General features: G+C 40.3%; 1 protein-coding gene across 1 annotated transcript; it reads right to left on the bottom strand.

The window, feature by feature from the left end:
- Positions 1-3,147: 3,147 nt before the first annotated feature.
- On the bottom strand, positions 3,148-16,078 carry LOC125435386 (secreted frizzled-related protein 2-like). Its single transcript, XM_048501586.1, has 6 exons — positions 16,045-16,078; positions 11,470-11,557; positions 10,610-10,924; positions 8,331-8,500; positions 5,329-5,421; positions 3,148-4,429 (listed from the first exon to the last, which is right to left on the bottom strand). Exons 1-6 carry the CDS (start codon positions 16,076-16,078, stop codon positions 4,119-4,121), a joined length of 1,011 nt encoding a protein of 336 aa, XP_048357543.1. The 3' UTR covers positions 3,148-4,118.
- Between the last annotated feature and the right edge of the window lie 1,726 nt (positions 16,079-17,804).

Here is a 17,804-nt window from a genome sequence, read left to right as displayed (position 1 = left end):
AATTTTGCCTAGTTAACTTTTTGTGACATTTATATTAAAACAATATTGCTTCAAAACTGGATACAGACAGGTCAGTGTGAATTTTATGCTCAGAGTATAAAGACCAAGGAATCCCAGTCTTCCTTCCTTTCAATCAGACAGGCACATGTAAACAAGCTTGAGACTTCCTGAGCATAAAACATCAGTTTCCTCCCTTGTTGCCACCCACATACCACCTCTTTCTAAACAGGAAATCTGGCCCTGATCTGCACTCCACCTTGGCCCCTCCCTCCTCAGGCATGTCAGGGCCCTTAATTGTGGAAGAGTTACATCCTGGCTGGAGCTGCCAGTTGTCCAAGTGTCCTCAATGTAATCAGTTTCTACATTAATAGAGGAATGTGGTCAGTTTAGCAGGTGTGCCTACACTTGTGCGGCACTCTTTGTTGAGGTCAGCAGCACAACTGACTCACTGTGCGCTTACAAATTTAAAAGTGAGCCTGTATTTAGAAAGTAGTGAATTTATCTTGGTCAAAATAGATTGGACTGGTTTTCCTGTCTTTGTGGCAATAATTGAATTTAAAAATTGGAGGCCTTCAAATATCCTAGAATTTGTACCTTACCCTTATCCTAATTCTATATGTATTTCTATGACTATCTATTTCTGACTCAAAGCAGGGGAATAGGTTTTGCAGAGTGTCTGCTTTTACCATTTACAATTATTTTGTGTTACCTATAGGGATGATAGCCTCCAGGCAAAACCTAGAGCTCTCCTGGAATTACAGCTCATCTCCAGATTACAGATATCAGTTCCCCTGGAGAAAATGTATGTGTTAGTGGGTGGACTGTGTGGCACTGTATTCATTATGGTCCCTGTTCTCCTCAGGCTCCATCCCCAAATCCCAACATGGATCTGACCAGCCTACCCCCCACCCCACTCCATACATGGCCAGTAAAACCTGGCAACCCTAGTTGCCTATGTTCATTCTTTTCCTTCCCTCTCTTCCTCCTGCTTTGGTTGTTTCCTTTTGGTTGTTTCCTTTTTCTCCTTCACTTTTTTCTCCTTCACTTTTTACTCCTTCACTTTTTACTCCTTCACTCCTTCCTTCACTTTACAATGTATTTATTTAGATCCAAAATACACAACACATGTGACACACGGCTGGTCTTGGTTCAGGATACATGTATGATGGGGGGATTCATCTTCAAAGAGTTTTGCTACACCATCAGGTTTGGGAGTACTGTGAGGGAGGAGAAAGAGCTTCAAGCTTCTCTCCAGCAGAGGCGTACCTCCCATTGGGCAAAGTGGGCAGCTGCCCTGGGCGCCACCTTGTGGTGGGCGAGAAAATTGCAGGTTTGTGAGGGATTTTGTATTTTCAGTGTTTTTCCGTTTTTGGCCTGCAGGGGGCGCAGATTTTAGGCTAGCAGCACCAAAATTTCAGGGATTTTTTGGGAGACTCTCCTGATGATGTCACCCAGGTTTGGTGAGGTTTGGTTTAGGGAGTCCAAAGTTATGGACTCCCAAAGGGAGTGCCCATCCTCCATTGTTTCCAATGGGAGCTAATAGGAGATGGGGGGGCTACACCTTTGAGGGGTCCATAACAGTTTGGACCCCCCTGGTACAAACTTCACACCAAATCTGGGTGTTATCATCAGTAAGGGTCTCACAAAAGACACCTCTGATGAAATTTTGGTGCTATATCTTAACTAATTGCACCCCTGACAACAGAGCACCCCTAAATTTCCCCAGATTCTCTTTTTTAAAATTCACTCCCTTCCCACCAATGCTTGTTTTCTTTCTTTTCTTTTTATTCTCTCGAGTGCCCTAATAAAGGGTTTGTTGTTGTTGTTGTTGTTGTTGTTAAATCTACCCCTTAGGCATGTGGATTTCAAGGGAGAGATCTGAGGGTCCCAGTTTAAACACCATTTAAAAAAAATGAAATTGCTGTTTGGGGGTGGATTCCAGCATCACTTGTTTAAACCAGGGAGCCCAGATTCTCCTTTTAAATCCACCTTAAAAGGGAGGAGTCTGGGCCCCCCCAGTCTAAATAACATTGAAAGTGATGCTGTTTCCCCCAATTGGGGGGACTGGATACAACACACCATACAAAATGTTTACTTCATAGCAGTAATAAAACATTTTGAAAGCATTTTTGAAAAATGTTTTCCAAATATTATTTCGACTGTGTGGCATGGCCCATTGCTATGTTCAGATTTGTGAGTTGGGGGATGTTCTATAATGTGATGGTGACTTTGAAACGACCTGGTGGAAAAAATTATTGTTTGGTCATGGTGGGGGCCACCCGTGGGGGGGGGGGGCATCAAACTCAGGTTTTGCCCAGGGCTCAAGTTTGCCTAGGTACGCCCCTGCTCTCCAGGATCATTTTCAGCAATAGAAACAGTCATGGTGGGTAGACCTGTTTACCCCTAGAACCATTGAGACCTGCTTAATCATGAAGATTAGTAGATGACCTTGGAGCAGTCACACTTACAACCTGATTGACCTCACATGATGGTTGTGAGGATAAAATGGAGGTGAGAATAATTATCGCTGTCCTGAGCTCCGTGGAAGATAAAAATGTGATGTATATGGTTGTTTCTTTATAGAGCTCTTATTTATATCCCAGTTTAGTCCCAGTATCAACACCTAAGACGGCTAACAATGATACTACAGAGTTCTTCTAGAAAGCTAGAGGGGAACTAACCAATTTGGGTTTTTTAAAATTGCCATCTTCCAATAGCTTTCACCTTCTGTGGTCTCAGGTTCTTGAGCAAAGAAAACATCAGTCCTATGAAGAATACATATGCAGAACTCTGTTTTATCTCCTCTGGGATTACTTGTTTCACTCACTATACAGGTGTTAACCTGACAAAACCTCAGCCAAAATATTTTGAAATAGAAATGCTAATCTGCAGCAGGTAGCTATTGCCTGTTGTTGTCACATGGTTGAATTTGGTTGCCAGGTTGCATTGAGGAAAATATATTGATTATATACTTTAAGTCAGTGCTTTGTTCAGGCAACTGTCTACAGATGTTGCTTGTTTCAAGGGTTAATTTAGAGTAATGTGATAATTAGGGCTAGGATTGATTCTCATTTTAACTTCCACAAGAAAATTCTGTTGCTGATTTGTCCATGGACATGTGACATATGGAGAGTGACACATTTTTCATACATGAATCATCTTTCATTTTATTGACTACTTTCCTTTTTGTATACCACCACAAGAACCTTAGTGGTATGTGGCAATATGTAAACAATTTACAGTTAGCTGAGTGTAATGGTTATAGTGTTGTATGTTGTTTGTATGCTCATTGTGCGTAATTTGTCAACAGGGGTATATGTGAGGAGAGGGCTGTTCCATTTTCGTACTTGAATATATTGTAAACTTCATAGACAGATAAATAAAATAGTAGATATCTCAACACTATGAAGGTAACACAAAGCATTATGAATTTCATAAGTATTTCTAACAATACTTTATAAATATATAGTACTTTTCCCAAAAAGATCCTGATGAAAGAATATCTATACATTTTGTTAAAATGAAATCTTACTGAAGCATACACACAGAAAAATGTTCACACTAAGAATGCTACCAAGGCAGAAAACTTTTGCTCTTCTATCTTACTTCACAAACATAAGTTGTGGTAAAAGTTTTACATTCAACTTTTAATGCACTTGCAAAATTGTCTTTGTCCTGATCTGTTGCTCTGTTCTAGGCAACGAGATCCAATATGGATGTAGGCTTTGATGCACTGGTAATTTCCATAGGGTTTTCTGTCAGGAGACAGCGACTTCCCTCCTCCCCATTCCCTCTGTAATTCATAATATCCCCTGAAATGCTTCTCCTGGTAGAAAAGTGAATCCCAGGAACGGAGTGAGATGGAGAGTCGGAGTTCTGCAACAGGAGGGTCAGCTCAATGATAATGAGCGACCTTTCCATTCACAGAAATTCTCCACTGGATTCAAGTAATTGCTCTCTCTCAGTGTCTTCCTCACTCAAATCAACAGAAAATGATCTTCAGATTGGCTCCTTTAATTTAAATGAGTGGGGGTCCTCAATATGTTCATAGCTTCATAGCTTCATGCTAAGCTTGTAGAACTCTAAAGTGTACAAATCACAAAACCTAAAATTATAAGCTATATACATTTATGTTGCCTCAACTTCCATGTTAACAGGGTTAGCTGGGAATTCCATTCTGGCCAGCGGTACACTCGGTGCACTAACACATTACTTTCCACAGTTGACCCCACAATGAGGTACACCATGGGATGGTGAGAATGGGTCATCTTCTGAGTACAATCTTCATTGACCAGCAGCCACTGTTCCATCACACTGCAAGCATCATAAGGCAAGACCAAGTTTGGAGTAATGAATACTGCCTGGCAGTTGACGTTATATTGTTGAATGCTGAAGACAATTCGTTTCCTAGAAAGTTTCACCTTCATTGCTGTGAGAGGAAAAAGAAAGAAATGTGTGGGCCACTTCTCCTATAGCAGTTTTGCAGAATGCTGTGAATGTGGCTAGTTAAGAAATAATGGACAATTCTGCATTAGCAGTAATTTCCACTGATATAAAGGACTTATGTTACTAGAGAAAGTTTTTCATGCTTCTTCTTCACCTTGCCAGCCCCAATGGCCCTTGAAATGCTGTTGCTGGGACAGAGGACTCCCAGGAACAGCATAAGAGGTTTTTGGCAAATTAGTGAATACTGTTCCCTGCCATCTGCAGACAACCTTTGCTGGTTCCAAGCCAATAGTTTGTATTAGAAACAAAAGGAGGTTTTCATATTGAACTTATGTTAAGATTTTACAAGTACCTGCTTCATTCAGTCAAGCAAGAGTTAACTGTTGAAATCACATGGTTGGAATCATATGATTTTCTGGAAATGTCTCTCTGCTTCTTCTTTCAGCCAAAGCAGCAAAAGGCAGACACAGGCACATATAGACTGCACATACACCCAGACTAAACACTTGCAGAAACAGAGTTGGCTGTTCCTATGTTTAGTGTAACTTTATTTGTTATCTAGTAAAGTTCTACAAAGCAGCATACTTGCACCTTTGCCGTATTATTTGCTAAATCACTGCAATACAACAACTGAGCTCTTCTTGTGCATCTGACCAATGAAAAGATTTTGGTTCATTTCTAGCATGTATAAGAATGTCTCAAATACTCTGACATTTATCTGCATCAAATTTATACACCTGGTTACAACCTCCTCTAACTTCAATAAGATCCAATTTTCATCTCACCCTCCCTCACCAAACCATTGTATATGGCCATTTTGAATAAGTTTCAAAATGAAAGCCTATGCATTCACGCTCTAAGTCTGCTTATATAAAAACTTACCAAAGTCATTGATGCAAAGAAGGTCCACCACATTCTTATATGAAAGGGATTCCTCAACTGCTGGACAAATCTGACAGGTAGGCTTTGGAAAGGCTGGAAAGCAGAGAAGATGTTTTGATGATGGGTATACATGGGATTCTAGATAATTAAACCATAAGATCTGTTACTTTGCAGTAACAACAAAGATAAGCCCAAGTCAGGAGTTCTTGTGCAGCCATATGGTTGAACTGGGGATAATATGGGAATCATAGTTAGAGCTTCCAACCTCCACATGGGGCCTGGAGATCTCCTGGTATTACAAGTAATCTTCAGACTAGAGAAATCAGTTCCCCCAAATAAAATAGCTGCTTTAGAGGGCACTCTATGGCATTTTAGCCTGCTGAGGTCCCTCTCCTCCCCAATCCCCACCCTCTCTAAACCTCACCACCGAATTTCCCAAAATTGGCAACCCTAATCATGATCCATATGTACCTCATGGCACTTTTTCAGTGATTACCATGGTAGAATGTTATATGCTATATGCAGGAACACACTGCAATGTCAAAACAGCCCTGGAGCAAGCCAAGCCAACTGGCCACTGCAGAGCACTAGAACATGCTCAGTTTGGTCTCATATTGTAGCAATGAACACAGGCATAGTCGCATCCACTGTCATGGTAACAATGATCTGGGTCCGAAGTGATTGCACCCTGTGGCGCTCCCAGCATCATAGGGGCCAATTAATTTAGTTTGCTGTTGACTACTGGTTTGTTGTTGGCTCCAGGACACTAGCCTATTGGGAACTTTTCTGCAAAGGGCCAGTCTCCAATTCTATGAATCACTTTCTATTTGGCTTACCTGTCCCTAGCCCACTAAGCTGTACTTTTCCAAAGGATCCAATTAGAAAGTGCCAATTTTGTTTTTCATAGGCCGTTTCTGCATGGGCCAAAAACGGCGGCCTGGGGGCGGTAAAAACGCTGCCCCCAGGCCACCGTTCGCACAGGCGGCGCTGCTGAAATGCAGCAGCACCGACCTGGCTGCCCTTCCCCTCCCTCAGGGCGGCGTCAGGCCACCCTAAAAAACAACCCTTTAAAGGGTTGTTTTTGAGGGAACAGCGTCTTCCCGGCGGCGCGGTGCGAACAGCACCGCCAGGAACACGCTGTTTCCCTTCCCTGTCCCACTCACCTTGTCCCCGTCGTCGGCCTGCTGGCCTCTGAAACCCCTCCCTCACTGTCCTCTGACCCCTGGAGAACCGCCTGTCATCCACCGGCCTCTCTTGAGGCCGCCTGCACACTTGCGTGCGAACGGCCTCCGCCCCCACGCCGGCAGAATTCTTGCTGGAGTGGGGGCGCCTGGGGGGCCGTGCGGAAACGGCCATAGAAATTCAAGGCATATTCCAAAATCATGGTAATTTTCCTGTGACCATCCATAAACTTTGGCTCATATTTTGAAACACTGAAGAAGAATACTAAGGATTCGGTAAGCAGGTAATGTTATTGTATTGCATAATTTTAATCTGAGCATCAAGATTGATATGGAGGCTTTCTAATGAATGGCCATTCACTGGGAAAGAGATCTGAGGATTCAGATTGTGATGTGCTGCAATTTGTAGTGTGGAAACGGAAGGCAGGCAACTTCTACATCTCACTGTGCCACTTCTTGGCTTTCATTCTCACCTTTCTGAAACTACCTTTCTTAAGTAAATTTAAGTTGTCCATGTTCTCATATACATTCTGCGTATAACATGTGATTTGCCCCTGAAAACAAAACTGCATGTTCAGGCAAGCCACATGATAGCATTCTTTTTAGAGTGAACCATTTCACTCTACTGAGAACTAGGTCATATACTTAATTCTACTTACATTTTAAAACAAGTCTTTCGCGTGTAGAAAACTAGCAAAAAAGGAGATGTTAAAGCTAAAACCATTAGCTTTAATGTGATTATTTCCCATTTATATGAGGAAATACTCTGTGTTTTTCAATATAATATTTGATACAGTGTTGTGATTTTCCAAATATCTGTCACAACTCAGTTATAAAAGGGTTAACTGTATGTAAACAAGTTGCTGAAGTCACTGTTTATGACCTGATCTATTGATTAGCTATTGGTCAGGGAGATAGCCATTGCTTACATGCTAGTGAGTATGTACATCTGAAGTTATAAAGTTAACTTTGTTTCTTTGTTTGAGCAGACATGACACCAGACACGAGGTAGACGGCATTATGTGAGACAGCAGCTAGGTAGCAAGATGTAACCAAACATACAGTAACGTAGATGTGTAACAGGAAAGAAAGAATTTCTTATATTATCTCCATGTAACCCTCCCTTTATAGCTAGTAAACTCATATATAAAAAACAACTGAGAATCTCTCTTTTGTTCTACTCTGCTAATATATATATGTGTACCAAACATATAGACCTAGTGATGTGCAACAGTTCAGATTGCTGTACTAGGGTTGGGGAAAGTGAGACTGAAATCCTACTCAGCTGTAATATTCGCTGAGTGACCTGGGGCCAGAACTTCTCAGCCTCACTTCTCTTAAAGTCTTATTTTATTTATTTACTTCATTTATAATCCCACTTTTCTCATCAATGGGGATCCAAAGTGACCTACAACATTTCCACATTCTTGTCGAAGGCTTTCACAGCTGGAATCACTGGAGTGTTGTGTGGTTTCCAGGCTGCATGGCTGAGTTCTAGTAGCATTTTCTCCTGACATTTCACCTGCATCTGTGGCTGGCATCTTCAGAGGATCCTCTGAAGATACTTAAATACAGGCTCGGAAATAATACTACTAAGCTACAACCATGCAACCAGCCTAACACCAATCCCATTCTGTTCTCACAACAACTCTGTGAGGTTCTTGAGGCTAAGAGGGAGAGAGTGTGACTAGCCCAAGTCAAGGTCACCCAACAAGTTTTCCTGACAAAATGAGAATTCAAAACTGAGTTTCCCAGTTCCTGATCCATAGGCTACCATAAGCTCCTTGGAATTAGAAAAATCAATGTTTAATCAGACAGTACCTTTGACAATGTGTTTCTGTTCTTCGCTGAGGGATCCTAGACATACATCTTCATCTGCAGGAAATCGATCACAGTCCAGACTGCTGGGCCAGTGACTTCCATGGCATCCCAGGACCACAGAACAGCTGTCTCGAACTGCAACACACATGCTTCGGCAAGGCTGGATGAAACTGTTTGAAAAACATGTTAGATATAGCCAAATTAGTTTCTGCAGTTTCATTCAAATACTTGGATTTGCAAACTCTTCTGTGAAACCTCCCATTTCTAATTGTGATTGTAAAGCGGAACAGAATCATGTTATTACAGGAAACAGTTTACCTGGTATTTGCCAGATACTGTGCCCACTGGAGACATCAAAGCATTCTACAAAGAATACAGAGAACCTCTCCACCCTTTGCATTTTTACATCCAGCCTGCTGAAGAACTCTGGAGAACTCAAAAGTTTGCATACTGCGCTGTGTGTTTTATGGAGAGAGTGGTTTTAATAAAACATATGGAGCTTTACATTTTTTATTTTGCTACTAGTCAACATAGCTACTTTTAAAAAAAGATTTTATAATTACCTGCTAAAAACTGACATTTAATTTAATTATCAAGTTAACCCTAAAAGCTGTTCTTATTTTTTTCATTTTTACTATTCTTGAATTTCAAAAGCTTTCATACGCATAGTGGAGTTTTTGACAGCCATTTGCTTCCTCTGATGGTACCTGCCTTTCTTCTGCCTTTTCTACTGTGGACTATTTTATAAAAAGCTGTGCTCTTCAATCCTCTTGCAATCAATCCTGTTCATGTTACAGTTCTGCATCCTGATCCATTCACACATGAACTGGGTCTCCCCATTCAGATCTGCCAAAGGAGGAGGGGGATAACATATTCTAAAAGGCTCGATCACTCATGGGTCACAGAGAGCTTAGAAGGATACCACTGGAGAATAGAAGCAGCAAGCCTGTTTTGATCAAGCATTGTGTGTGCATTTTACTGAAAGAGTGGCAGATGAAATCTTTGTTGAGGGGCAAAGTGGTTCTTGACGGTCCTATTCCTGTTTATTTTAATGAGACACTCCAGTCTGTATATACAAGCTTTTGTGCTTGCAGATAAGATCTCTTTCCTATATATTATAAATAAGGAAGTATTTAAGAGGCTGAGGAACTGGGCACAGAGAGGAACTTTCCCAACTGGATATGGTCTCAAATATATATTAAGTATTTTAAATGGCTATGCCTGGATCTAGGAAAATAATGCTAAGCTAAAATAGCAACCAGATATACCTATGTAAATATTGGGGGCATCATCTGTGATCATTTAGGCAAACAACCATTCCCTTTCAGTACAGCACCAAGCACAGCACTGAAAGTAAATAACAGGGAAACTGCTACCATCACTGTCACTACTAGATACATTTAAGCCTATTTAGATGTCATTCAACCCAACAAACCAATTGCCTTGTCATCTGTTTCACTTTCTAGAAGAAACATTGTTTCAATCTGAGTAGCATTTCATTATTTATATATAGAATAAAAAGACTGATTCTGCATTTTCCCTCAGAAAAAGTTGGCATCAGTGAGATATGAATGGCTTTTAAAGACTAGATTTGTATGTACATGTGTGTGTGTGTGAGAGAGAGAGAGAGAGAGAGAGAGAGAGAGAGAGACTGTCCAAGTAGTTGTTTTATGCGGGTGTTGTACCATCAAGTCATTTCCGACTCATGGTGACCCTATGAATTAATTTTCTCCAAAATGTCCTATCATTAACAGCCTTGCTCATTAACTAATACATTAAATTTTAGTAAATCCAGACATCAAAGCAATAATACAGGCAGATTATTGAGGGTTTTTGAAATAATTTTAGAAATAATTTACAACTTAACAAGCAACTATCACTCAATGAAAAAATAAAAATTATCTTTACTATTTTGTCATCACTTTTAGAATTATTAAAATCGAATCAAGCAAATCTGCCCTTCAACTAAAAGTTAAAAATTGTCCTTCTCAAACTTCCAAATAGATTGACATTTGAACTTCTAGCTTTCAGACAGTTCTTTTCTTTTTTTAAAAGACACTACACACTTTTAGTCAATCTGAAGTAGGACTAATTCTAGTTAGCAAAAGACACTACCTAAAGGTACACTCAGTATAGTTTATCTGCTACAATGAGGCAAAATATCATCATTCAACTGCCTCTGGTTTATTCCCTAGTACCATTCCTGCCTAGGTACCTTTCAAATGATATTTTAAAAATAGTCATTTACACAGCTTCTTTACACACAGCTTTGTACTTACGTGTCTAAACAGATGGGTGCAAAGAGAGAGCAGAGGAAAGTCCTTGCATGAGGATCACAGCCGGTCTGCATGAGACGCTGCCATCCAGCAGATTTTGCAACAACTTCTGCCAAACTGGTGTGTCCCATGAGATTGGGGAGCCTCATTTCTGAGTATCCGACATCATGGCAGATGCTCATTTCCTGAGGAATAGCTACACACTTTGTGGATAGCCCTAGGTCCAACCCCACTGCCAACCTCAGAGCAAAAATGAGCAAAAATGCTGCCAGAAGCATCTTTTTGTGTTCCAAAATGCAGAGGGGATGCAAAATTCCTCTATAGGGCTGGCAACCCTTAGTTCAGGCTTTATAGCCTACCAGGGCTCTCTTCTTTATCAACTGCTTATCAAACACTCAAGGGAAGAGTTCCGCCTCTTGCTCATTTAAGTGATTGATGTGAAGATAACCAGCATGACAGTTCCAGAAATATGGAATAATTTCCTTAACTCATTTTTTTCACTTATAATATCTGGAGTGTGTGTGCTTTCAGGGTGGCACATCAGATGAAACTGTGATTGGCATACGAGACTTGAGGCATACAAGACTTGAATTAAGGCTTCTGGAAAAGTGTGGGGGCAGACAGCCTGTCTCCTGGGTTGGGTTTGTCTCAGCTGGTTTCAGACCTGACTGCTTTAGAAAATACAAAGGAGCTGGGTTATCAAGTGAAAACATTTTGATTTTGCTAATTGCCCCAATGTCTTCTTGTGCTGTACTTAGAAGCATCCAAGAAGACTTTCCTTGATGTGTTCAAGTGGCAGGAAGGAGACAGCGGTCTGCCAAAAAGAGGATATTGCTCACAAGGAAACACTTGACAAAACATACCTCATTTCAGAAGGGACTGGTCCTCTGACAAATGTCAGATTTTCTAGAATGTTAATGACACTTGTAGTGGCTACAGAATTGTAAGGTTCTGTTTATAGGAAATGTATAAATAAAAAATATGACTCTGGTTGCATATGCACATTAAGAAATGTTACTTGAATTAAGGGTCATAAATGCTAAATAAACACTTTACAAATAACGATTTGTAAAAATTCTTTTCTATTCTCAGCAGATGGCAAATAGCCTCATGAATCCAAAACAAAATTCCAAAGCAACTAAATAGCACAAACCAGAGTTTGAGCTTCCATATTCTACTGAACTCTTCACCAGGCTAGGTGCTTTTTCAAAAAGAGAGGAATGTAGGAAAATGTGTTCTTAAGGCTTTTTGTAAGCATCTGGTGTGGAATGTTCTGCAAGTATGCAAAGATTAAAATGGAGCTGTTGTCACATTTGGCCATCTGGACAGCAGGAATAACCTTCCTGAAACTAAAATTATGAAAACCAAGAGCTGATCAACAGTGTCTCTATCACCATTGAAAACACACAGGTGTCTCATAGTGGAAGCATAGAAAAGAAAAACATCTTAATAGTCTGTATCTTATGATTTGGGTTCTACTACTGGCATGGTGCAGTGGTTAAGAGTGGTGAATCTAATCTGGTGAACCAGGTTTGTTTCCCCACTCCTACTGGGTGATCTTGGTCTAGTTGCCGTTCTCTCAGAATTCTCTCAGCCCCACCTACCTCACAAAGTGTTTCTTGTGGGGAGAGGAAGGGGAGAGGTTTGTAAGCCACTTTGAGTCTCCTTATGGTTGAGAAAAGCAGGCTATAAATCCAAACGTTTCTTCTTCTGTATTGTCGAAGGCTTTCTCTTCCGGATTCAACTGATTGTGGTGGGTTTTCTGGGCTCTGTGGCCGTAGTCTGGTGGATCTTGTTTCTAACATTTCGCCTGCATCTGTGGCTGGCATCTTCAGAGGTGTATCACAGAGGGAAGTCTGTTACACGCTGTGTCCAGTGAGAAGGGAATATTTTAGTGGGGTATAAATTGTCATGTCCCCAGGTAGGGAACCAATCAGTAAGTGTTTGGGTGGAACTTGCTATGCAAAGGTGTGGTTGATAGTATCTTCACAACAATCTGTTTACTCTTGTGCAATTTTACCCAACTAAACAATGTTCTCACCTCTACATCTCTTAAGGTTTTAACCAGTGGTGGGATTCAAATAATTTAACAACCGGTTCTGGTGGTGGGATTCAAATAATTCAACAACTGGTTGTCTACAAGCACCATTTTAACAACTGGTTCTGCTGAAGTGGTGCAAACCTGCTGAATCCAACCACTGGCTTTAACCCTTATTAAAGTACCTTTTCTTCATACTACCTGGTCTTAAAGAAGTATGTGGAACATTTGTACTGAGACAGTGGTACAGGTGCAAAGAGTTAATCCCCAACATTACAATTCTGATACATAATAAGACCCTTTTGTGACTAAATTAACCATTGGGAATCCAATCAGGGATTTCTCTTATGGGCCATTTGGCTCTTCAAAAGCTATTTCCATGTTTTAGACATTCTTAAGGGTTCTGCCTTTATATTCATTGTCTTCTAGACTTTTCAAATGATAGCTGGGCCTGTCCCCTTAGCCCATTTGTTTTTAATTGTTCAAGGGCATGAGAGACTGTTGCCTGCTGATGGATCCTGATAACCTGTCTATGCCTTGGAGCCAGGCCTTCTCTTATCCTCTTCTTTCACTTCCTTTGGTTTCGCCTTGGGAGACTGGCAGAGATTACTCAGGAGCCACCAATCAGCACCTTCTTATAGGAAAAGGGCCTGGAATTCTCTTGAAAGAAAAAAAAGGAATCTGCATTAGCAACAGAAGAAGATTAGAATGGCTCATATTCTATTATGAACAGCTATACAGTCAGATTTATTTATTTATGGCCAAAGACTAATAGTAAAAAATGGAATAAAATAAGATAAGTTCCAGAATAATAGAATGAAAGATGTGCCAAGAAAACCATAAAATTGTTAACCATTTATAAATGACTATTAAAAATAAGAGGTAAATATAATTAACCAAGAATAAGGTGAGACTATTTAAATCTAGAAGTATTTCTTATATGATAATAATATTTAGTTTTAAAATGCCATATGACCAAACTTGCCACAAGTTTTTATTACATAGGCACAGAAATCTGCCAGCTATACCAATGGAGACATTTTTCTAATGGGTCCGCCCACACATTTTAGATGAAGGCATCCTTCTGAACTTATGTCTGTCCTTGGTTATGAGGCTGATGCAGCCAAACAATTCTACATAGATTTTATGTAAGAATTGATTTCAAGAGATGGCTCTGGATATACATTAGATCTATTTTACAACATTTATTAAAACAGAATGTTTTAAAACAAAACATTGAATGGGCTTCAGGGTAAGGTTGCTAACCTCCAGGTTGTGCCAGGAAATCTACTATAATTACAATGGATCTTCTGGTGACAGAGATCAGTTTCCATGGAGAAAATCACTGCTTTGGGGAGGGTAGAATGTATGTTATCACACCCTGCCCTTTTCAGGCTCCGCTGCTGAATCACCAAGAATTTCCCAACCCAGAGCTGGCAATCCTAACTTTAAAGCAATACACACATTTAGAACATGAATCGGAAAGAGGGCTGAGACAGACCCCCATACCTTCTTAATTTCTTCAAGCAGTGAACCACTCACTGATCTGTGTGTCAGATTTTTCCCACCTTTTCCTCTTCAGAACTGAAGAGCTTAAGAAATGGTACATATGGTAAACTATATAAACACTTTTTCTTAGCCAGGCAACTTATCTAAAAGGTGAAGGATGCTTGTTGATTTAAAACCTTTGCTAGGTAAATTCCTTTATAAGGCACACAAAATAATAATACTGAAGCAGATTTTAAACTTAAACAGAATAAAAGGTTTATTTAACAGAGGTGAGATGGAAAAGGGAAATAAATAACTTGGAGATAAGGAATGGATAAGACAAATAAGGCAGGAGAAATATACATATACACTAGAGCTTGGCACAGAGATTTCAGTATTTAGTTCTTTAAGCACAGACTTAATAAGATTGTTCAGTTACAGTTATCAGTTACAGTTCATCTTAGGTGTTATATAGTTGTTTCTTAGGCTGATTTCGCATGGGCCAAAAACAGCGGTGTGAAAACGGTGTAAAAACAGTATAAACCCCTTTTACACCATTTTAAACCCTTTTACACCATTTTCACACCGTTTTCACACTGCTGTTTTTGGCCCGTATGGAATCAGCCTTAGATGGTATCGTTCCTTATGTGTAAGGCTAATGGCTAATGGCTTATTCAAACACACAGGGTTCTAGCAGACTTAATACATATACTAAGTACCCTCATTCAGCTTTCACAGTTAGGAAACCCAAACTAAAATATAAAACACTCTACTGAGGAAACACAAAGCAAAACCCAATACTGCAAACTAACTGGTACCCAGGATTTCTTCCCTCACTTGAAGATATTCCTTACTGACCCTTCAGCTTAGCCCCTCCATAAACCCCTCCACCACTTCTCTCAGTCGGTGTATGTTATCACTTTCATTTCACAGATGGCAGGGTGATATCAATAAATCCAGTCACACCTTGACTGAACTACCTGCTTCAGAGATGTTTTGTTTTAAACACAGTTAGGCAGCTAAATGTTAACTCCAGGAATTCTAAAGTCCAAAGGCCTCTCAAATTGTTCTATCACAAAGCTAACCTCCTCTGAATCATCCAGCTATTAAGCCAGAGTCCAGGATGCCACAGCCAATCAGGTGGCTCCCCCTGTTCTTAGGCCTTTATGCCTCATTCTGAATGCCTCAGACAAACCTACACTTTTCAAATCACATTTTCTTTTGAAGTCCATTACAAGGGTCAATAAGGTAATGCCAAAACAAATAAACAACAAAAGTCTACACCCACTGGCAGAAGACAATGATAAAGGGGGAGAGAGAGAGGAACTTTGCTGGCGAGAGAATTGCACAGTTTTAGTGCTATAATAAAAATGTTTGCACAAACTAGTGGGAATATTGTACTCATCTGCCTCCCATGCCTATCTCTGAACAGCAGATTTCCTACAGCCATATTACAAATTGCTTTGGGTATTTCAATAGTGATTTGCCACATTGCATTGGAGTTGTATTTGAGAGGCAAAAGTCCAAACCTTCTCCATTCCCTCTGTCAGCATGAATCCTGACCATATTTTATTTACTTATTTGGGCATTTCATGTGACTTTTGTATCACAGAGGGACCTTGCAGTGCAATCCTCTCAGCGGATTTAAAAGTGTGTAACTTAGTTTAAAATTCCACTATCAATCAGCATACAGAAAATACCAAAATACAATACAAACAACCAATTTAAACAGTCAGTACAGTTTAAACAGACAATACAGTTTAAACAGACATATTCTGATTCAATGGGGCAGATAACACAGACCCCAGTCTGTGAGACACAGGCTGAGAGCCCAGGGCTTTGGCTTGTGCTGAAGGGTATGCATTTCTGGCTACACCCAGACTAAGCATCAGCTGGCAGCAGTGAAACTAACTCAGCCAGTTCTTCTCTGCTTTCTCTTCCTTCATCTTTCGGAATTGGCTAACTAGCTATTCAATAAATAAATAATAATGAAATAATGATTAAGATGTATTGTTGAAGGCTTTCACGGCCGGATTCAAATGGTTCTGGTGAGTTTTCAGGGCTGCGTGGACGTGGTCTGGTGGATTTTGTTCCTAACATGCATCTGTGGCTGGCATCTTCTGTGGTTGGCATCTTCATCCTCTGAATCCACCAGACCACGGCCACACAGCCCGGAAAACCCACCAGAACCAATGATTAAGATCTTTGGCCTATTTTGTCCTGACCATTGTAATGTAAACGTCTACAGTCAATAGTTGCTTCACAAATGCCTATGACAAAGGCCAATTAATTTGAATTAAAGGAAGAACACATTCTGTTTGTAGTCCACTGGGAAAGTCAGGAGGATCACCTTGCCAGCCCCCATAATTTTCTCTGTCTGAGGTCTAGGGCCACCTTCTGATGATAGTGATAAGAAAGCAAAGATCAAGAACTGATAATCATGCATGGCCTTCAGGTAATGTGTGAAAAAGAGCCCCATAATTACAAAAGTAACATCATCCAGTGAAAACTCACTTTACTGGGGCAGGCATACACATTTCTCCCTTTATTTCTAATTGACATCTCACTAAAGGATTTTATAGAAAGTGTTCGTGCAAAATTATTCCTGCTGCTGGATTTATAAAGATTGACCTATGTATTTTTACAAGGAAGCAGAAAAGTGTAGCATCTTTTACTGTTAGCCTGACAAGTGCCTGGATGGAAACAGAACCTTGGCACAGCTCCATAGTATAAAGGTGCTTTTAAGAATTACTGCCCAGAAAACCCAGAAAATCTCATCAACCCAGAAAATCCCAAAACAAAAGCCACACCATACATTAGACAAAAGGATGCAATTGATCAGTGATGCGAAAGCTTTCAAGCTCTCAAGAACCCTTCCCCAGACTTCATGTTTAAAGAGGTGAAGAGGAATAAAAATATCTTAGGCCACGAAGGCTGACCTTGTTGGCATCATACATAGAATGAGCAGTAGATATGCAGTTTTAAAAGGATAGTGGTGTCAGGCTTGGGTTTCTGATATGCCTCCATTCCACCACTTCTTCCAGGAAAGGCAAGCATGCTACCTAATACCAGCATCATTTTAAGGCTCTGTAATGTTATGTTGTTGTGTCATTTACGTGAAACAGGAGCCCAGGCATCCCCACAATGCACCTAATATGTGCAAATACATTATGTATGAATTGGTCAATGTGTGAAATTTCCATGCAAGAATGGCTTTCCATTTTCATGAACCAAAACCCAATTCGCATGTTCTGTGATCATACAAATCATGCACCCTCAGACCACAGCTGGTGGATTCCCTCATTGTGTGAATGAAATGCCAGTACACCATATGCAGAATCATGATGACTCTGCAGGTCTGCTCACCATTCTACACAGGATACTGACAAGACAAAACCTTAACATCATGAGACACTTTTATCTCCCTCCACCACCCTATTAAACATTAAACCTGATAAAGGGTTCCAGAGGACACTTTGTATATTATGTCATTTTGGTTGATCTTAATAATAAAACATAGTGTTTGGGTTGTATTTTCAGAAGTGTTGGCTACTTGAACCTTTTCCAACCTTAAAGGAGACAGTCAGCCTTCTTGTAGCTATGGACAGATGTTTCTCACATGCCTGTGAAAAACACCTATAATTCTGGGTAATTCAAGAAGCGGCTGCTTAG

The sequence above is a fragment of the Sphaerodactylus townsendi genome, linkage group LG06, assembly GCF_021028975.2.
Source record: "Sphaerodactylus townsendi isolate TG3544 linkage group LG06, MPM_Stown_v2.3, whole genome shotgun sequence".
Lineage (NCBI taxonomy): Eukaryota > Metazoa > Chordata > Lepidosauria > Squamata > Sphaerodactylidae > Sphaerodactylus > Sphaerodactylus townsendi.
The sequence above is the reverse complement of the archived record's forward strand: the minus strand, read 5'-3'. Positions and strand labels throughout refer to the sequence as shown.